The sequence below is a fragment of the Saimiri boliviensis genome, chromosome 20 (assembly GCF_048565385.1).
Source record: "Saimiri boliviensis isolate mSaiBol1 chromosome 20, mSaiBol1.pri, whole genome shotgun sequence".
Taxonomy (NCBI): Eukaryota; Metazoa; Chordata; class Mammalia; order Primates; family Cebidae; genus Saimiri; species Saimiri boliviensis.
This window is the reverse complement of record NC_133468.1, coordinates 23,173,429-23,193,944: the sequence shown is the minus strand read 5'-3', so window position 1 is coordinate 23,193,944 and position 20,516 is coordinate 23,173,429. Positions and strand designations below refer to the sequence as shown.

The 20,516-nt window shown below is 37.1% G+C and overlaps 1 protein-coding gene across 9 annotated transcripts in view; it reads left to right on the top strand.

The window, feature by feature from the left end:
• Positions 1-20,516, top strand: part of UBLCP1 (ubiquitin like domain containing CTD phosphatase 1) — a 261,529-nt gene that overhangs the window by 14,199 nt on the left and 226,814 nt on the right. For 5 of the 9 annotated variants that reach the window (XM_074390298.1, XM_003934758.4, XM_074390296.1 and 2 more), the window contains exons 9-13: positions 557-673; positions 5,611-5,738; positions 7,553-8,758; positions 8,852-8,913; positions 11,481-13,037. In XM_074390298.1, the coding sequence (XP_074246399.1) occupies positions 557-673; positions 5,611-5,738; positions 7,553-7,580 (273 nt within the window). In that variant the 3' untranslated portion in view covers positions 7,581-8,758; positions 8,852-8,913; positions 11,481-13,037. Of the gene's footprint in view, positions 1-556; positions 674-1,155; positions 2,332-5,610; positions 5,739-7,552; positions 8,759-8,851; positions 8,914-11,480; positions 13,038-20,516 lie in introns of those variants that run through there. The other 4 variants (XM_074390300.1, XM_074390299.1, XM_074390302.1 and 1 more) reach the window with 4 other exon arrangements.

Here is a 20,516-nt window from a genome sequence, read left to right as displayed (position 1 = left end):
AATACAGTACTTCCAAAGTTAAGCAAGCAAATTCCCTAGAAATTATGCACCTGTGTCACTGAGTTAAAGACAAAACGAATTTTTCCTGTGTAAAATATTTAAATTATCAATTGAAGGAGCCAAATACATTTTCTTTCACTAGGGTGTTCTAGTTTTGAAAGCAGACTCCTTGTGACTCCCAAGTTTTGAGAGGGATGTGTTAACCAAGGAAGTCATGTGACTGCATAGCAGCCATCTAAACAATTCCTTTGGACTTTTTAAATTTAAATAATTATTTACTTTTGCCCAAAATATTTAAGTTAAAATTATGGAAAGTTTTATAGTGGGTTTAATGGATTTAATTCAGTTGGACATGAACAAACCTTTCAGAAGTTTGAACATTGCAAAATGCATTGTGCTCTAAAGTGGGTTGCATTTAATGATTACTTCACACCTGTCTTACAGGAGGAAAGGAACGCTTTGGCATTGTTCTGCAGGGCAGTGTGCAGTGTCTCTGCTTTTAAGACAGGATGAAATATTGATAAAATTTGAGTTAAATCTAAACTTTTATTCTAAGGTAAAGCCTCTTGGTGTTATATGGGGAAAGTTTTCGGAGTTTTACAGCAAGAAAAACACCATTATGTTTGATGACATAGGGAGAAATTTTCTAATGAACCCACAGAATGGACTAAAGGTAAGACATACTTTTACTTGTCATGTGCTCACGTAATCTGGACTGAGTGGTAGAACTTTTGTAGTAAGCACTGTTGAATTTCATACATTTTAGGCAGTACTGTATTCTTTTGTCACAGGCAAGAGAAGTTTAAGAACAATTTATATAAAAATTGAACTTTGTCTTTTTTGCATTGATGTCTCCGTAGTTATCCAGTTCATCCAAGTGTTTTATCTTTAATTAACTCTGTGGGAGCAACATGGGCTTCCCACTTTTAGCATTGAAAGTGAAATTGTTAGTCATTTTTTTAGGTATACAAATCTTGGCATCTTAAACGTTCTGGCTAGCTTGAGAAATAACAGTAAGGGTACTTTGTTTTTTCTTTTTAAACTGAAACTAAAGAGGTTTTTGAAAATTCCTAGAGGGCAAGTATGGATCTTAGAGTTAGAAAATGCCAGAGCCAGAAGGAACCACAGTCATCTTGTGTACCTTCTTAATTTCAGAAGCAGTCTGAGGTTGAAGAAGTTCCTGACTTGCCCAAGATTGTGTATGTAACTGGCTAATGACAGAATTTGGGTTAGACTCTAGTGACTTTGTTCCTAGGTCAGTGACAATCCTAGCATGCAATCTTATGTGACATTTCATCCTGCTAAGAGTATAAAATTGGTAAGAGTAAAATTTGAAACTTAAAAGTTTCTGGTACCCATAGCTGGTTACATGTTGGTACAATATGAAAATGGAAAAGATAGCTCTATACTGTGATACTATTGCATATGGAGTCTCCATCTGAAGTGGCAGTCCTGACACTGAGATATTTTTGTTATCAGTCCTAAACTTTTCTACTAGCTGGATTCTTAGTGGTTTTAAAGACAAGACAGAAAACCCTCAAGTACATTTTTTAAACCTTTCTTACAGATTGTTGATTTGATTTTTTTGTGTGTACAATGAGGATATTTTAGGGGCAGAATGCTAATCTAGGTAGTGAATTGCCACAAGTATAAAAACTGTTGACTTGAAAGAAAAGTGGTTAGGTTGTCCTTAATGGTTTCTGTTTAAGGCTTGGGGAGAAGTTCTTTTCTTACATATACTTCACCAGGTGTAAGGTACAAAAACGTATTCTTGAGTCTTGAGAAGAAATGTGATTGGTGTAAACCTAATTGTCTGTAAAACTAATAGTTATTACCTGTTCTTCCAAGAGGGTGAGCCCTCATGATGGTCAAGGAATAATTTTTGAGGAGACCTTTAGCTTTAAAAAAAAAATACAATCATTAATTTCATGTTTGTTGAAAAGAAACTTTGTTTTCCTAACCAACATTTGATCTCTATTTATCTCTTGATGGAGAGAGAGATGTTATTGTAAATGTCTAGTTCTTCATGTTACTTTATAGTAGGGTTTTTAAAAGACTGTACTTAGTAGACCCACAGAAGGAATTCCTAAAAATACATATGTTCCCATCCTCCAAATTCTAATTCCAGAGGTATATTTAGACACTCCACAGGTGGTCCTTGTGTGTCTTTTATTGAAAACCTCTTTTTTTATAAAATTAATCTATCCAATAGCACTTCGTGAAAACCTCTCTAAAGGCTAAAGATTGAAGGTTGAGATTAAGATTGAAGGTTAAGATTAAGGATCTGCCCACATTGGCATAGAAACAGGTGGGGTTTATTGTTGTTTGTTCCTTGAAACAGGGTCTTGCTCTGTCACCCAGTCTGCAGTGCAGTGAGGCTCATTGCACCCTCGACTTCCATTGCTCCAGTGATCCTCACATATTAGCCTCCCAAGTACTGGGACAACAGGCGCATGCCACCACACCCGGCTAATTTTTGTATTTTTGGTAGAGACAAGGTTTTGCCACATTGCCTAGGTTGGTCTCGAACTCTTGAGCTTAAGTGATACGCCTGTCTCAGCCTCCCGAAGTGCTGAGATCACAGGTGTGAGCCACTGTGCCAGCCCTGAAACAGTTCTACAATGGAGAAATAATCTAAATACTGTGTTTTGTTACCATGCTTTCATAATGTGCTTGGTAGAAATCTCAAAGATTTCATGTAGATCTTAAAAATAAGACTGCTAGCCGGGCGCGGTGGCTCAAGCCTGTAATCCCAGCACTTTGGGAGGCTGAGGCGGGCGGATCACGAGGTCGAGAGATCGAGACCATCCTGGTCAACATGGTGAAACCCCATCTCTACTAAAAATACAAAAAACATTAGCTGGGCATGGTGCGTGCCTGTAATCCCAGCTACTCAGGAGGTTGAGGCAGGAGAATTGCTTGAACCCAGGAGGCGGAGGTTGCGGTGAGCCGAGATCGTGCCATTGCACTCCAGCCTGGGTAACAAGAGCGAAACTCCGTCTCAAAAAAAAAAAAAAATAATAAGACTGCTTATTTCTTAAATAGTTAACTTCTACTTAAACATAAGCTTGTCAGTCATAAGGTCTGAAATATATGAAAGGTACTGTGAATATGAATTTAGTATTATACTAAAACAGTGTGAATATTGGTCATGGATAAAGCAGCTTATCGGCTGAAAACTCCACTTTTGTTATCCATTCAAGGAAATTATGATATAGGAGAATTCAGCCAATCTAGGCAATTTTCAGCTTCAAAAAATGCTTCCTTGACCTGAGAAAAGAGGATGGTTGCGTGTCCTTCTAGTGATCACTTAGATCAATTTTGAAAAATGTACCGTAAACAATGGCTGTACTGGAGCAAGTGAAGTCAATTAGGTGAATAGATTTTCACCCTTAATTTGTTTATTTTAAATTTTAGAACCAGAGTCATTGGAATATTTTAGTGTTGGTTGTTTAATAGTGCTTAAGAGCAAATGTTTGGAAAGTAAAAATAACTTAGCAGAGCCTTGGGTTGAAAATCCTACTTAACTAGCCACCAACCCTGTAATTTCCTGCTGTTTAAATTTGGACACTATGGTACATTATACATTAATTGTTTAAAAGTTAACTTGTTGCCATTCAGTCTTTAGGAAGTGAATGAAGGAATACTTTAAAATATTACCTTATTGCCCAGGATTGTGCAGAAGCCCATTCTACTACATTTTCATATCGTGCCTCTGTTTACTCCCATCCCTAGGGCCTAAGCAAGGCCCGGTAAGGTGTCGTCTTCATCCCCTACATTCACTGCTGCTGTGAAACAGCGTTGCTGCACTAGAGCAGAGAAGTGGGCTCTCCCACAAATGCTGATTTCTGAGCAGACTCCCTTTGACAGCTCTGACTGGTGCCCTTCAAGCAGTGTGGGAACCAGCTAACAGTGTGGAGGTCACTGGCACCAAGCTGTTCTGATGAGAGTGGAACAGGTGGGAAAATTTTCTTCTGTCCATTTCAGACTGGTGGTGTTTTTCCATTGACAGAAGAAAAGTATGTAGAAAATACTTAAAACCTTCCCTACACTTAGTAGATATGATAGTAGACTCCATTGGGCTTACTCCTTCTTGCTTCTCAGTAAGTGACAATGATTAAATATCATTCATTTTTCAGTGTTACTGTATAAAATTAACTAATGACCAATTTGAATTTTCTCCAAATCAAAAGGATATATTAATACTTTGCTAAGTATGATGAAATCAGTCCTTACATGTGTGCTTTAGGAATATGTATGGTTTTTTTAAAAAAAGATTACAAGGAGGCTGAGGCAGGAGAATTGCCTGAACCCAGGAGGCGGAGGTTGCGGTGAGCCGAGATCGTGCCATTGCACTCCAGCCTGGGTAACAAGAGCGAAACTCCGTCTCAAAAAAAAAAAAAAAAAAAAAAGATTACAGAAAAATTCAAATATAAAAAGTGCTATATAGAATTGCTTAACAAACCCCCAAGTGGTGTATCATTCAGTTTTAAGTTAGCTTATTAATTCATGTTTGCTCTATACCCTGCTTTTGTCTCCTTAATATTTTGAAGTAAATCTTAGCCATATTATATTATCTAAAATTAATTTAAAATTATTGAAAGACTATTTTGAGTTGTATAAAGATATTGAGCAGATGCCTTTTACAAAAAAGCAAAATTCTTTATTGAAGCTATAAAATAAGGAAAAGTGCATAAATTTGTAGTTTAGTAAATTGTAAAGATAATTATTGTAAAACATTTTATTCCACTAAAAAAAATTACTCATGATTTTCCTCTCCAAAGATAAACACTATTACCATCTTGATTTATAGTCCTCTAGTCTTTTCTAAGCACAGATGTATGCACAGATCTAAAGACTGCATATAAACATGTGCATGCATAGCACTGCCACTCAAGTCAAGATATGACATTCCTTACTAATTACAGCCCCCCACCTCGGTCTGTTATTCTGACTTTTATGGTTTGAAGTAATCCTTTTTAAACTTTTTCATCATAAAATAGGTCAGCCTTAAACCTTTGGAAAATATGACAGTTCTTTTTATGGAAAACTCTTGCATAAGTAAACATAATTTTAATGGAGAATTTAACGATAAAAAAATGTTTATGATAAAATATAGAAGGAAACAGGTTATATAAATGTATAATGATAGCTATATAAAAATTTAATAGAACAATAATAAAATAAAAATCATCATTGTGAAAATTTATCTCACTCTCCTGTTAGATCAAGCTGGTATTTGGTTAAATATTAATAAAATAATGTGAATGAAATTTATTAGTAAGAAGCAACTAGAATGATAGGAGGTGGGAAAGGCTAGTTTTGCAAAATAGAGTAGCTATAAGTAGGGATTAAAGTGCTGTTAAGAAAGCTGATGTTCTTAGGTTCAGACTGAAAAGATAAAGTTAGGTAAAGTAGGTGGGAAAGCTTGTAATTTGCATAGTAAATATTATATATGACTTTCTGCTTAGGCTAATATAAAATCATTTTTAGTATTTATGTTCTTGGTGATATTTTAGTCTCATTAACTCTAATTAAAATGATAGTGTAGCTTTGTTAGTTTTCCTTATCATAATTGTGATGTGTTGAGTAATGTTTGTTTCCTAATAGATAAGGCCTTTCATGAAAGCTCACCTAAATCGAGATAAAGACAAAGAACTTTTAAAATTAACTCAGTACCTCAAGGAGATAGCAAAATTAGATGACTTTTTGGATCTAAATCACAAATATTGGGAAAGGTAAGTGTTAATTGCTTATTTATTTTCTCTTTACATCAATGATGAAAAAAATTATCATTTTTCATCAGTGAACCCAGTATATATATACATATATATATCTTAATTTTTATTTAAAATAGATGACTTCTAAAAACATTTCTCATTCAGTGGTCTACCCCTTGAAAGTATTTTCCCCTTTCATCTTAACCTCTAACTTGTTCGTAAACACATCTCTTATAAGCTCTTTAATACTTGTAGAAGAGAGAAGTTGAGAGACTTCTCTCTTCTACAAGTTTGGGATGCTGCCTGTAAATTATTTTGTGATGTTAGGTAGGCTACTCCATTATGAACTACGTGGGAATGTAATCCCTCCTCTCATACTTAACATGTCAGGATAAAATAAAACATATGTAAAAATTTATAAATAGTGTTAAAAATTACAAGTAACTTGTGTGTAGCAAAAAAATTAGAAAATTTTATCCCACTGAAAAAAACAATTACTCATAATTTTCCTTTTTAAGGATAACCACTGTTACCATCTTGGTATATTAGTCTTTCAGTCTTTTTTCTAAGCTCAAACATATCCACAAATCTATATAGACATTGCATATAAACATCAAGGTTTTGAGACAGGGAAAAGCCCCTGGAGATGTGGAAGGTATTACTGCGTATTACAGGCATTTTGGGAGGAATTAGGCCTTTAAGGATCTGGTTCCAGTAATACATCATCAAAAGAAACTGTGTAGTTGGGGAGGGATAACATGGGGAGAAAGGCCAGATATAGGTGATGGGGAGGAAGGCAGCAAACCACACTGCCATGTGTGTACCTATGCAACAATCTTACATGTTCTTCACATGTACCCCCAAACCTAAAACGCAATAAAAATAAATAAATAAATAAATAAATAAACTATATTTTGTGTGTGTGTGTGTGTGTGTGTGTATATGTGTATAATATATATATATTATATATATAAAAGAAACAGTATAATAATAACACTTTGGCTTTTCAGATTCCACTTTTGACTTTTCAGATCACTTTGACACAAGTCTTCTAAGATTCTATAATCCTAATAGGAAGATAAAGCAGACATTTTTATCCCCATCTTTAAATTGCAGATGATGTAACTGAGTCATGGAGATAGCAAATGCTTAGTGCAGTGTCACGAAGTAAGCAAATTGTACCATCAAAACGTGTCCAAGTTTGCCAGTTTTAAGAACTCTTTCCCCACCCCCATACCACCAATTTTAGTAGTTTGTAAATGTGAGAAATTGAGATTGTTTTTAATTTAGTGGTAGATGTCTACTAATGAAAAATATTTGTTTGCTTAGCAAATTAATGTCTTATATCCTTTACACTCTTGATCAAAGACCTTTAGCATCTTTTGCCCACTATCTTGATGTAAGAAAAATAAGATCTTTATGGAGTTTCAGCTATATTTGGAAGCTAGGATACTAGTTAATACAGTTACTTTCACATTGGAAGTAAGGCAGTATGGAATGACAGCTAATGAGCACAACCTCTGGGCCTTGTTTTGAATCTAGGCTCTTCCATTTTCTAGCTGTGTGAATTTGGGCAAATTGCTTAACCTCTTTGTGCCTGTAAAATAGGAATAATACTAATGGAAACTCCTCAGAGCTGTTGTGAGGACTAAATGAATTAATACATGTACTTAGAACTGTGTGTGCACATAATCAGTAGATGTAAGTGATTATTAACAGTACTTACCTTGAAATGTTTTGTCATTAGAATAAACTCCTTTGGGAGGGAAGTTAGGTTATCTTCATGAATTTATCATGATACAGCTTTAACATCTTTATTTTATTTCTTGCAGATATCTCTCAAAGAAGCAAGGACAGTAGTTTTAAGTTATACTGGCAATTATTGAAGATACTTAAGATCCAGGAACTTCTTGCTTTTATGCTAGAAATCATTATGAAAGTGCTGGACACTGAAGCAAATACCATATTGCTTATACTTGGTCTTCCAGTTTTTTGTAAATTTAATTTTATATTTTTTTGAGATTATAGCAATATGCTAAAAAAAAATGCTTTTGTCCCCTATATGAATATTCTGTTACTCTTGAAAAATATTTTCTCCAGGGTTGGTTACTGATTCCTTCCTTGTCCCCTCAACACACACACAAAGTGGAGAAAATGTATACTCAACAATTTCATTTTGTGACTTTGGAAACAAGTTACGTTTTGTATTTTTATCTCATTGTGTTATTGTCTGACTAAAATCAAAGACCAAACCCATGTTGAAACTAGTGCTTTTCCCTTTAAAACCAAAAAAAAAAAAAAGTTTTTAAATAAAGAACCTAGTTTGTTATGCTTAAAATTACCAAGAATTTTTTATTCCTTTGTCATAGACACAATTTCTCTTCTGTATGCCACTAGTTAAATTTCTAAATTCTGAATTGTCTCAGTTAGGCCTGTATGTGTATACATGTTCAAGTAAAGCTGGAAAGTATCATTCTTTGATACAGCTGTGTCGTAGTATGAGAAACCGAAGACTGAAGAATAAAAACTAAGGAACAAGAATGAATCTCTTTTTTTCAGTGGCTAAGTAGAATCTGCCTAAAACCATAAAAGCAGTTAAAGGCAATAAATTTTTAAAAGGGACATATCACTGATTCATCCCTAAAAAGCATGAACAAAAAGTTTTTGTTCTGTTCCAGCTATATCTTGTCTAAGTGCTAACACTGTTTCAGTAAAAATACCTAGCCATAAGATTAAAAAAATATATTATTTGCAATGCTTAAGCCTGCAGATATGTAATGTGACCACTGTTTTGTGTTGACAATATTGCTTTATACAGTTCTTATATTTGAAAGGAATTGATCCTTTTAAAGAAACATGGTGTATATTGTTCTTACAGGACTAATTTCAGTGGTGTAAATAATAAATATCTTTTCTTAAAACATTGGTTATCTGTTCTATATTACTGCAGATATTACTCTTTGTTGAAAAGACGAATGAACTTTGTGTTCAGGCAAGGACCTCTTGCAAAAACTTAAATGTGTATGGTGATGTTAAAGGTGTGTATATCACTATTTGTACATTCAGGAGTAGTAGCAGCTAATCAGATACGTTAAATTACTTAATCCTAATAAGTACCATTTTTTTTTCAGAAATATATACTATTTGTGACAGGTTATTATAAGGACATACAGTGCAGAAGAGTTTGAGGACTGTAAGTAAAGTGATTGAATTAAAATGTATTTCTTAATTATGAAATTTTAAATATGGATAGAAAAGAAATTTTAGAATATTCATTTTATTGGTACATTTTCCCACTGTAAAAGATAACTTATTATTCCAAAGTAGGCATGGAAAAGGCCTAATTTTCTCAGTAAAACGGAACACTTAAACTACTAACATAGGTCAAGAAAGAGCAGACATTTTCTCAGTCAGTATAAACTAAAATATAAAAGTTAGCAAGTCACAGGAAGCAAGGTAGAATTTTACAAGAACATTTTCTGCCATTAGGTGGTGCCCAAACCAAAGCTTAGTGGCTGTGCTTAATTAAGCCACTCTCAAGAACATTGTCGTTGAGCTTACTGAGGTAGCATGTGCAGTATGTGATTAAAACCTTCATAGAGTGTGCAAGTTTTCATTTGTCTTCTGCATCTCATGGCTTATTGAACAGCTCCATCTCTTTGTATCTAGTTGTGTGGCACACACAACTGAGCCAATTGGTCACTTAATTCAGATGTATATTTTGGTGATAACTGCAAGTTATTTTTATTAGATATATGTGTTAAATATTAAAACAATATTATACAAAGCACATCTAGCCTAAAAACTACAAAAAATAAATCTTTGATTCAGAGGGAAGTTTATAGTTTCCCTTCAGGTCTTTGTTATGGCAATCAGTTATTGGACCAATAATACCTGTAGCAGCTCTTCAGTTTAAAAGGTAAGGAATGGAAAAACATGTTAACAGTTGTAAGCAACTGAAACTTCTTCTTTATTCATAGAAAGTAAAATAGGTGCTTGAGGAGAGGAAGAGGAACTGTACAGGGATAGGGACTGGGAAAAAAGGATATGCAACAAAAGAAAAATGCAGATTAGTTGCATTTTAGGTTATTGCTTGGTTTGTAAGTATTATTAACAATTGGATGCTCAAAATAGTAATAAAATGTGAATAATAAGCTTGATTTTTCTTATCCCAAGTAATGAACAGAGCTCTCTAAAGGGACGAATTTTATGGTCTCCAATGAAGTATTTTATATCAAAATTCAATCTTATGAACTGGGATAGCCCAAGAAATTTCTGTAAAGATTAAATTCATAGATATTTATTTAAAGATTTAATTTTGCTATGTGAGTCTTGGTGAGACATCTGAGTATTTAAAATTTTTAATTGACAATTGTTTATGGGGTACAATATGGTGTTTTGATACATATATGCATTGTGGAATGATTGAATCAAGCTAATTAGCATATTCATTACCTCAAATATCATTTGGTAGTGAAAACATTGAAAATTTTCTTTTTTAGCTGCTTTCAAGTATGCATTATTGTTAACTGTAGTCACTATGCTGGGCAGTAGATCATCAGAATGTATTCCTCTAATTTAACTGAAACTTTGTATTCTTTGACCAACATCTCCTCTTTCCCCAGCCACCACCACTGCCCTCCCCAACCTCTGGTAACCACTTTTACTGTCTTTTACTCTCTGTTTCTGAGAGTTTGATTTTTTTAGATTCTGCATATAAGTGAGATCATACTGTGTCTCTACGTGGTTTATTTCATTTAGCATAATGTCCTTTAGCTTCATCCATGTCACAAATGACAGAATTTCCTGTTTTTTTTTTTTTTAAGGCTGAATGGTATCTATATATATATATACCATATTTTAAAAATCCATTCATTCATTGATGAGTACTTTGTTTTTTTCTATATCTTGGCTATTGTAAATAATGCTACAGTGAACATGGGATTGCAGACATCTCTTCAGAGTGCTTACTGTTTAAGTCTTAAGGGAATCTTTCGTAATTAGTTTCATAGACTTAGCAAAGACTTCTGAGAAATTAGTGCATTATAAGAACTGAAATATCAGGCATCCTGCAGGGCTAAAAATGGTGTCAGTTATCTATCTAATAATGTCAGTGAGCTTCCATGTAAAGTATAAAATCTTACACGCCTCCCACATTAATAATTTTGTAAAAACACTTTGGAAATAAGCAAGCACTTAAAAGATACTTCCTGATATGAACTGTTACTTACTAAAATGCTGGTTTGCTTCTGAAAAGCTTTAAAAGCTGAACTTACAGCTTTTAAAATCATTTGTAAACAGTAGAAACAAAACCTTAAAAATATCAAAAACAAAGATGGCTAAGCTTTAATGATGTTTCCATAAACCAATATGGCTATGAAGAACACACGTTAAATAGTGAATGTGTACAATTTGTACATTATACTGAAGGGCAAATTGATGACTTTTCAGGAATAAATACATTATTACAATGAGGCAAATCAATTATTTAGTTGAATACAAATCCCTCCTACTTTTATTCCTAGTTCCTAATTCTCTGGAACACTGATTGCTATCACTTCTTGTTGCATGATCTGTGAGGAGAACTGCTGTGGCTTCCTAAATAAGGCTTTTAAAAGAGCCAGTGGTTGGTCAGAAAAACATGTGACTAGAATCCCTCTTTATTGGCAGCAGGACCTTAGGCAAGTCATTTCAACTCTTTAAACTTTTGCTTCCTCCTCCTTAAAATTTAAGTTCTACACCTGTTTGCCTTTCCCATAGGCTGTGGCAAAGTTAAATGAGAGTTCCTGTGGAAGAATTTGGAAGCAGCAAAGGCGTATGTGAATGTCAGATGTTAAAAGTAGTTCAGAGCATATGGCTATCATCAAGCTCTATCACTCCTGAAATTTTACTTACCAAAAGTGAAGTACTGAAAGGAAGACTTCAAATATTATCTTGGTTTTCCTAAGAGTTCTAAATAAGGAAAGGAGAATGAGGAAACCTCTTATGACCTAGATTTTTTGTAAGTATCCAACTGCTTTTAAGTCTGCAACTGCCATTTTGGACTGGATGCCCAGAAGTCCCTCTCCTTCCATCCCCACCCTTAAAGTGACCGTGACAGCATTATAATACATCTTGTATAGTGGAATATTTACATGATTTTAATCTTCTAACTTTGGAAATTAGTTGTTCCCAGATAGCTTGCTAATTTTTCCATGCCATGTAAAAATGAAAAATCATTCAAAAACAATGAGTTTTAAAACTTTTTTTTCTTGTGAAGATATGCTAAGGTATAAACATTTTGTGTTTTTGTTTGTTTTTGTTTTTGTTTTTTTTCTCACAAGTTTGGCAGAACAAACCATGCAGGAACCAGTCAACATTTAATGTATATTTATTAATACCTACTATGTCTGAGGCACTGTTCAAGGGTTAAACACAAGATTTTCTACCCTCACAGAGCTTATATTTGAGTGAGGGAAACAATAAAGAAACAAGATGATTTCAAGTAGAAGTGCCATAACAATATAATATGAGAGAAAATGATTGTGGCACTGCTTCACAATTACAGGACCTAATGTGGGAAGATGGAATTTGAGCTGAGATCTGAATGAGAGCCACTATTTGGAATGTACAGAGAGAGGATGTGGGAATCTTAAGAGGGCAAAGAAAAAAAGTAAAAAAAAAAGTATGGAGAAGAATATTATTGTGGACGGATAAGGCAGGATCAACCTAGGCAGATTCAGGGAAGAGTTGGAGGTAAGATGTAGCCTGGTGCGAGGTGAGGTTGGAGAGGTAGGCAGATCCTGTGGAAAAGGTAAGATGTACATCACAATAAGTCTGGTGAATTCTACGTGAAATGGCAGGAACCAGTGAAAGATGTTAAGCATGGAATGACAATCTAATTTTTTAACAGCCTTATCAAGATAGAATTTATGTACCACAAAATTTACCCATTTGAAGTATGCAGTTCAATGGTTTTTAGTGTATTTAGAGAGTTGTACAACCACCACTGTAAGCTAATTTTAGAACTTGATTTGTTTTTAAACAGATCATTCTGGTTCTTGTGTGAGAATGGACTATCAAAGGGCAAAAGTAGAAAGGACATGACCTGTTAGGAGATGGGCGATTTTCAAAGTGACTGGGAGAAAATACGCATTTCTTCACTCCCTTGTAGCATCATCTTCCAGCTACCTATTGAGCCCCTGTGCTGTACGAGGCCACATATGAGGTGCCACGTCTTCCACGGCAAATAAGACAGATAAGACCCCTGCCCTATAGGAGCATGCAGCTGCAGGACTGTGTGCGCCACAGACTTAGCCCTTCCAGCGTTACCACTGGGTAAGTGATGCGATTTGAAGAATAGAGAATTCAATGTATCAAAATCAACATATATGAAAAATCTCTTACCCATTTATTCCCACAATGAAAAAAGCCTTCTGTGATTCCACCCAACCATCTTGCCCAGAGGCCAGACCCAGGATTAAGTGTCCAGCCTGGACGTGGATGACCTGTGTCAGCATGGGACACAACAGAGGTCTGCACACTTAAGAAGATAGATCAAAGGCCCTCCTTCCATTTCTCTCTCCAGAGTGTTGCAGCACGAACATCCCCTTCTAGCTATTTCACACATGGACAGGCGAGAATAAGACGATCATTGACAGAGCATTTTGCATTTGTGCACTTTCTCTCGTTATACTGCCATTTCTTCCCCAGTATCTAATGGGGGCTGCCGCATGTACTCTGTGGTTAAATTCTGCTGCCAGAAGTTTTCTCCAGCTCCTGATGCCCCAAACCCCTCCCTCCAGCATTCCCCTGGCTCATCTTGCAAACTGATTCAAAGGTGCTGTGTTACACTCTGATCTTTCAGGACACACACTGCTATAAAGCTTTTGAAATTTGAGTCAAAGCAAAAAACAAAACAAATAAGCTTAAAACATCCCCTGAGGGGAAAATAATGAAGGAGCTCTTAAGCACTATTGCAAATAGTACTTAAAGAAGACATAATTTTTTGTGTGTGTTTGTTTGTTTTGAGACGGAGTTTCACTCTTGTTACCCAGGCTGGAGTGTAATGGCGTGATCTTGGCTCACTGCAACCTCCGCCTCCTGGGTTCAAGCAATTCTCCTGCCTCAGCCTCCTGAGTAGCTGAGATTACAGGCACGCACCACCATGCCCAGCTAATTTTTTGTATTTTTAGTAGAGATGGGGTTTCACTGTGTTGACCAGGATGGTCTTGATCTCCTGACCTTGTGATCCACCCGCCTCGACCTCCCAAAGTGCTGGGATTACAGGCGTGAGCCACCATGCCCGGCCGACATAATTTTTTTTGAAGAATGTGGACTAAATATTCTTTATTTTCTGTTAGTTGGTTCTTTGCTCAAAGAAAAATTTGCATCATTGTTTTAGTGGATGTGGTGGACCTGTTTAATTAGTGTTAGACCTAATGGTTTAAAAGATCTTGGAGTAAAAAGGTGTAATACCTTTTCCTCACTCATTTTGAGTTCCATAGCCAACACTTTTATAGGGAACACAGGTTAGCAAGAGGAAAGCATAACAAACTCAACAAAGTTTCATGTGACACGAGAGCCTTCAGAAATGAATGCCCAAAGACTCAGGGAAAATTGTGTTTTTATGTTAGGTTCAATGAAGAATGGATAGCCATGTAGAAATGTGATTGGATGAAAAGGGTATGCTCTAATGGTAATAAACAGGGAACCCTAGCAAGGCCTGTTTGGATTCTTCTTGGCCTCTTTGTACAAGACTTTTTCCCCACTGGATATGGGGCAAGTCCCTTCTGGAATGAGGTTTATGGCCAGCTTTCAGAGGAGGTAGGTCAGAGAATGACCTCTTTCAGTTTTATGGCTTGCTTTGGGAGAGAGGAGTTCTAGTTTCTATAACCTGCTTTGGGGAAGAGGAATTCTCATTCCCATGACATGCTTGGGAGAAAAAAAAGAAGGAGAAAGGAGTGTGGAGAAGGTCAGAGGGAACATCTTGCTTCTGAGGTCCTTCCAATCTTTTTCGGTTCAGCATGCCAAAGTGCCGTACTTTGGAGTATAGTGTTCTGAGCCCTAACAATCTTTAATAGCTATACACGATTATTTTTATTTTTAATGGTAATTTCTATTTGTTTAAGAAATGTAATTTTAAAAAAAATTACATGTAGTCTCACCACCCAGAGGTAACAATGGTTTACATTGTTTTTTTTTTTTTTTTTTTTTTTTAATACCTATGTGTACTGATAAAATATATGTGAAAGAATGGATAGGTATGTCTCAGTGGCTCTCTGGGATTGAAATAGTGCAAATAGTTATTCTTAGATGCATATAGTTAAAAACCTCAGGAAGCAGAGACTGTGTGTGTGTGTGTGTGTGTGTGTGTGTGTGTGTGTGTGTGTGTTTGTATTTCCCAGGTACATAGTTAAGTCTTTGAATTTGATAGATATATATATGATCAATGTTAAGTTGAATTAATGAATGTGAAAACAGACAAGCCATAAAATAGGTATTTTTTTAATGTCATTATTTTAATAACATTTGCTTCTTAAATGCTTTCCTCTATGAAGAGAGTAATGACAAAAATATAACACATATTTATTTCCCTCTTCTTTTTGCATCCCGGCTTATTGATTTTTCAGTCCACCATTTAGGAGGATATATTGAAATAAGGAAAACATTTTTTATGACAGCTTGTTACAAGAAGAATAAAGTTCTGGTTACTGAAGTAATGTTGGATGGGTGAACTACTATAGTTTTATGTCTCCATAATGTATGAGAGATATTTTCATTCATCTCTTAAATGCATTCTGCCTTTAGTGTAATAGTCAATTGATTCATGTAGTTTACAAATGCTTTCACAAGAGAATAATAGAAGTGCATAGTACCATATCTAAATGCCATAATTATTTATCATAAATTGTTATTTTTGGGGAATTCTGGGAGCTTAAAATGAGATGACCATCCATCCTGGTTAGAAGGACACTGATAGGTGTTATGCTGGTGCCATCGAGCAGCAAATCATTTAAATCCAAGTGCTACAATTTTCTGGCTGCCATCTAGTTCACTGAGTAACTAAACAGCCACACATCCAACCCATCCAACCCCACAGTAGGGTGCCGTGAACATGTGTGGAAGGTCCATATGTTCAAGGAGGTCCTACCAGGGCCACAGGTCACTAAAACTTCTCCAATAGTGCCCAAGGTGAACCCGTATTATTGTTCCTCTATCAGCCAGCCCAACATATATGAAAAGATTGTGAGATTTGTTAGGTGATACAGGTGAGGGAAGAACCTTTGATTTGAGTTGATAGGGAGAATTCAGCTGAGTCATGTTTTAGGGCACAGACTCAGACCTAAAACAATCTCGAAAGTACCATCTGGGAGCAAGAGGGCAGGGCATGGATGTCCTATTGAACTTGGGCTTTGAGGCTAACAGACCTGGGATGGGTATCTAGTCCTGTGGCTCCTGTGGGTTCTAGGGCTAGAAACTTCACCTCTCTGTGTTGGTTTTCTATTGCTGCATAACCAGTTACCACACACCTGGTGGCTTAAATCACACACATTTATTATCTCACAGCTTCAACAGTCCCTTTGTGCTTAGCTGGATTCTCTGTTCAGGGTCTCACAAGCCTGCAGTCAAGGTGTTGGCCAGGCTTGTGTCCATCTAAAAGGTTGACTGGGCAAGAATGAAAGTGACATCTCATCACATTTGCCATATTCTCTTAGAGTCAAGTGACAAGTCCCACCTACACTCAGGGGAGGGAATTACACAAATAGTAATACAGCAGAAGGTAGAAACATTGAGGGTTATGGTATAGTCTGTTTGCCACAATCCCTGAACTCATTCTGTAAAGTTGGTATAAAAAACCTGCCTCAGAGGGTTATTATGTTAATTCAAAACAAGATAATGTATATCAAGTGTTTGCATGGTGCCTGGCACATAGTGAGCATTCAATAAATGTCACTGATGATGATGATGATAATCATTGGTAATAACCAGTGGGTATCCTGACAAATGCCTATACTCTTCTTAAATCATGAGTGTCTTTCTAAGCACTTAACACAGTATGAGGAATTTCAAGTTTTGAACTTGACTCTCTCAAAGGTTAATGGTCAACTCAGTTATCTATGAGACATGGAGAGGAGGGTGATGAAATTGATTATCTTAGGCAAGATATAATTCAGGCAAATATCTAACTTGACTTTGAAATAAATATTTTTTCTTTCCCTGATTGTTTTGCACAAGCATATTATTCTGCCTCACAGAGGTACTCTAATTACCCTAATTTACTTACTCTCTCCCCATTGATTTACTCTTAGTTTGAACCTAATTTTTACTATTGCCAGCAGTGCTGCAGTGGACATCCTTCTAGATATATTCTTGTGTCCTTTCGTGTTTTTGTAGGAAAAAGTTGTACAGCCATTTATTGACAGCTTATTACATATCAGACATTGTGTTACGTGCCCGGTGAATAAAACATATGGTTTCTTCCCTCATGGAGCTCACAGTAATTAAAATTACATGCATTAAAATATGAATTTTAGGTATGGGGTGTATATTATAGGAGGAATAACATAGTAGGGAGGAGGGAGAGCTGAGGTCACACCAAGCAAGAATTTGGGGTCACATGAGAAGAGTTAGGCCGTCTCTAGAAAAGGAGTGAAATCTTAGGATCTGGAGAATCAGAACTTTGACAACATTAGATCCAAGTTCCTGGGATCTTGGAATTACTTTTAAAAAATTCACGTGTACAAATCTCAGATTGTTAATTCAGAAATATGATTTTATTTTTCTACTAGAAAATTTATTTTAAGATTCCTTATTCTTCTGAGTAGCAGAAACTTAATCTTGGTCAATATGAGGTTTCTTGTCTTTTCCCCCATATTGGATCTAAGCACTGGGGTCTTACAATTTGCCAAGACATTGGGGATGTGGGATTGAGAAGAAGAGGTGTCTGGTCTTTAGTTGTCCCTTACTTTATTACTTTGTTTTCATGCTGCTGGTAAAGACATACCCCAGACTGGGCAATTTACAAAAGAAAGATTATGGACTTACAGTTCCACATAGCAGAGGAGGCCTCACAATCAGGGTGAAGGCAAGGAAGAGCAAGTCACATCTTACATGGATGACAGCAGTCAAAGTGGGCTTGTGCAGAAACTCCCATTTTTAAAATTATCAGATCTTGTGAGACCCATTCACTATCAAGAGAACAGCATGGAGAAGACCTGCCTCCATGATTCAATTACCTCCCACTTGGTCCTTCCCACAACATGTGGGAATTATGAGAGCTACAATATGAGATGTGAGTGGGGACACAAAACCAAACCATATTATTCTGCCCCTGACCCCTCCAAAATCTCATATCTTCATATTTCTAAAGAAATCATGCCTTCCTATCATTCCCCGAAAGTCTCAACTCATTTCAGCATTAACTCAAAAGTTCATAATCCAAAGTCTCATTCGAGACAAGGCAAGTGTCTCCTCCTATGAGCCTGTGAGATCAAAAGCAAGTTAGTGACTTCTTAGATACAATGGGGATATAGCATTGCATAAATACAGCCATTCCAAATAAGAGAAATTGTCCAGAACAAAAGGGCTTCAGGCCCCATGCAAGTCCAAAATCCAGCAGGGCAGTCAAATCTCAAAGCTCCACAATGATCTCCTTTGACTCCATGTCTTACATCCAGCTCATGCTGAGATAGGTTCCCATGGTCTTGGGCAGCTCTGCCCTTGTGACTTTGCAAGGTAAGCCTGTCTCCCAACTCCCTTCACAAGCTGGTGTTGAGTGTCTGCAGCTTTTACAGGTACACAGTGCAAGCTGTCAGTGGATCTACCATTCTGAGGTCTGCAGGATGGTGGCCCTTTTCCCACAGCTGCACTAGGTTGTACCCCAGTAGGAACTCTATGTGGTGGGTGCCAACCCACGTTTCCCTTCCACACTGCCCTAGCAGAGGTTCTCTATGAGGACTCCACCCCTACAGTAAAATTCTGCCTGGGCATCCAGGTATTTCCATACATCTTCTGAAATCTAGATACAGTTTCCCAAATCCCAATTATTGACTTCTGTGCACTTGCAGGCTCAACACCATGTGGAAGCTGCCAAGGTTTGAGGCTTGCACTCTCTGAAACCACAGCCCAAGCTGAACTTTGGCTCCTTTCAACCATGGCTGGAGTGGTTGGGACACAGGGCACCAAATCCCTAGGCTGCACACTGCATGGGGACCCTGGTCCTGGCCCATGAAACCATCTTTTCCTCCTAGGTCTTCCAGCCTGTGATGGGAGAGACTGCTGTGAAGACCTCTGACATGCCCTGGAAATATTTTCTTCATTATCTTGGGGATTAACATTTGGCTTCTTGTTACTTACGTAATTTCTGTAGCCAGCTGAAATTTCTCCTCAGAAAACGGTTTTTTTCTTTTCTATTGCATTGTCAGGCTGCAAATTTTCCAAACTTTTATGCTCTGTTTCCCTTATAAAACTGAATGCCTTTAATAGCACCCAGGTCACCTATTGAATGCTTTGATGCTTATAAATTTGTTCCACCAGATGTCCTAAATCATTTCTCTCAAGTTCAAAGTTCTACAAATCTATAGGATAGGGGCAAAATGTCACCAGTCTATTTGCTATAACAGAAGAGTCACCTTGACTCCAGTTCCCAATAAGTTTCTCATTTCCATCTGAGACCACCTCAGTCTGGACTCTTGTTTGTATCACTATCAGCATTTTGGGTGAAGCCATTCAACAAGTCTCTAGGGCAGGCATCCCCAAACTTTTTACACAGGGGGCCAGTTCACTGTCCCTTAGACCATTGGAGGGCCGCCACATACTGTGCTCCTCTCACTGACCACCAATGAAAGAGGTACCCCTTCCTGAAGTGCGGCGGGGGCCCAGATAAATGGCATCAGGTGGCCGCATGTGGCCCACGGGCCGTAGTTTGGGGACACCTGCTCTAGGGAGTTCCAAACTTTCCCACATTTTTCTGTTTTCTTCTAAGCCCTCCACACTGTTCCAACCTCTGCCTGCTACCCAGTTCCAAAGTTGCTTCCACAGTTTTGGGTATCTTTTCAGCAGCACCCTACTCCTGGTACCAATTTACTGTATTAATCTGTTTTCACACTGCTGATAATGACATACCTGAGACTGGACAATTTACAAAAGAAAAGGGTTTATTGGACTCACAGTTCCACATGGCTGGGGAGACCTCACAATCATGGTAGAAGGCAAGGAGGAACAAGTTACATCTTGTGTGGATAGCAGCAGTCCAAGAGAGATGTGCAGAGAAACTCCTATTTTTAAAACCATCAGATCTCATGAGACCCATTCACTATGAAGAGAACAACATGGGAATGACCCACCCCATGATTCAGTCATCTCCTACCAGGTTCCTCTCACAACACATAGGAATTATGGGAGCTACAGGATGAGATGTGGGTGGGGACACAGAGCCAAACCATATTGCTAGTCATGTTGGCATCTGCTAAGATCTCCAAAGTCTGCCTTGGACCTTGGCCACTGGTCCACATAGGTCACTGCTACATCATCCCTTGTTCTAAGTCAGGTTGATGAATATTCCTTGTTACAGCTATGCTTCTGCTGAATGCATAGAATTCCTGTGCTTCCCTCAACCCTAGGACATTCAATGGAGCTAAAACCTTGTTCACAGCCACTCTTGGTAGCATAAGGTCACCTTTTTGTCATCACTCTGTGCTTGGTTAAGGGGAAACTCTTGCAAAACTGTCTAGGTTTCCTCTGCACACCCTGCAGCCATTTCTTGAGGTCTTGGCACCTCTCTTGGACTCTGCCAGGGAAGAGAGACACACAATT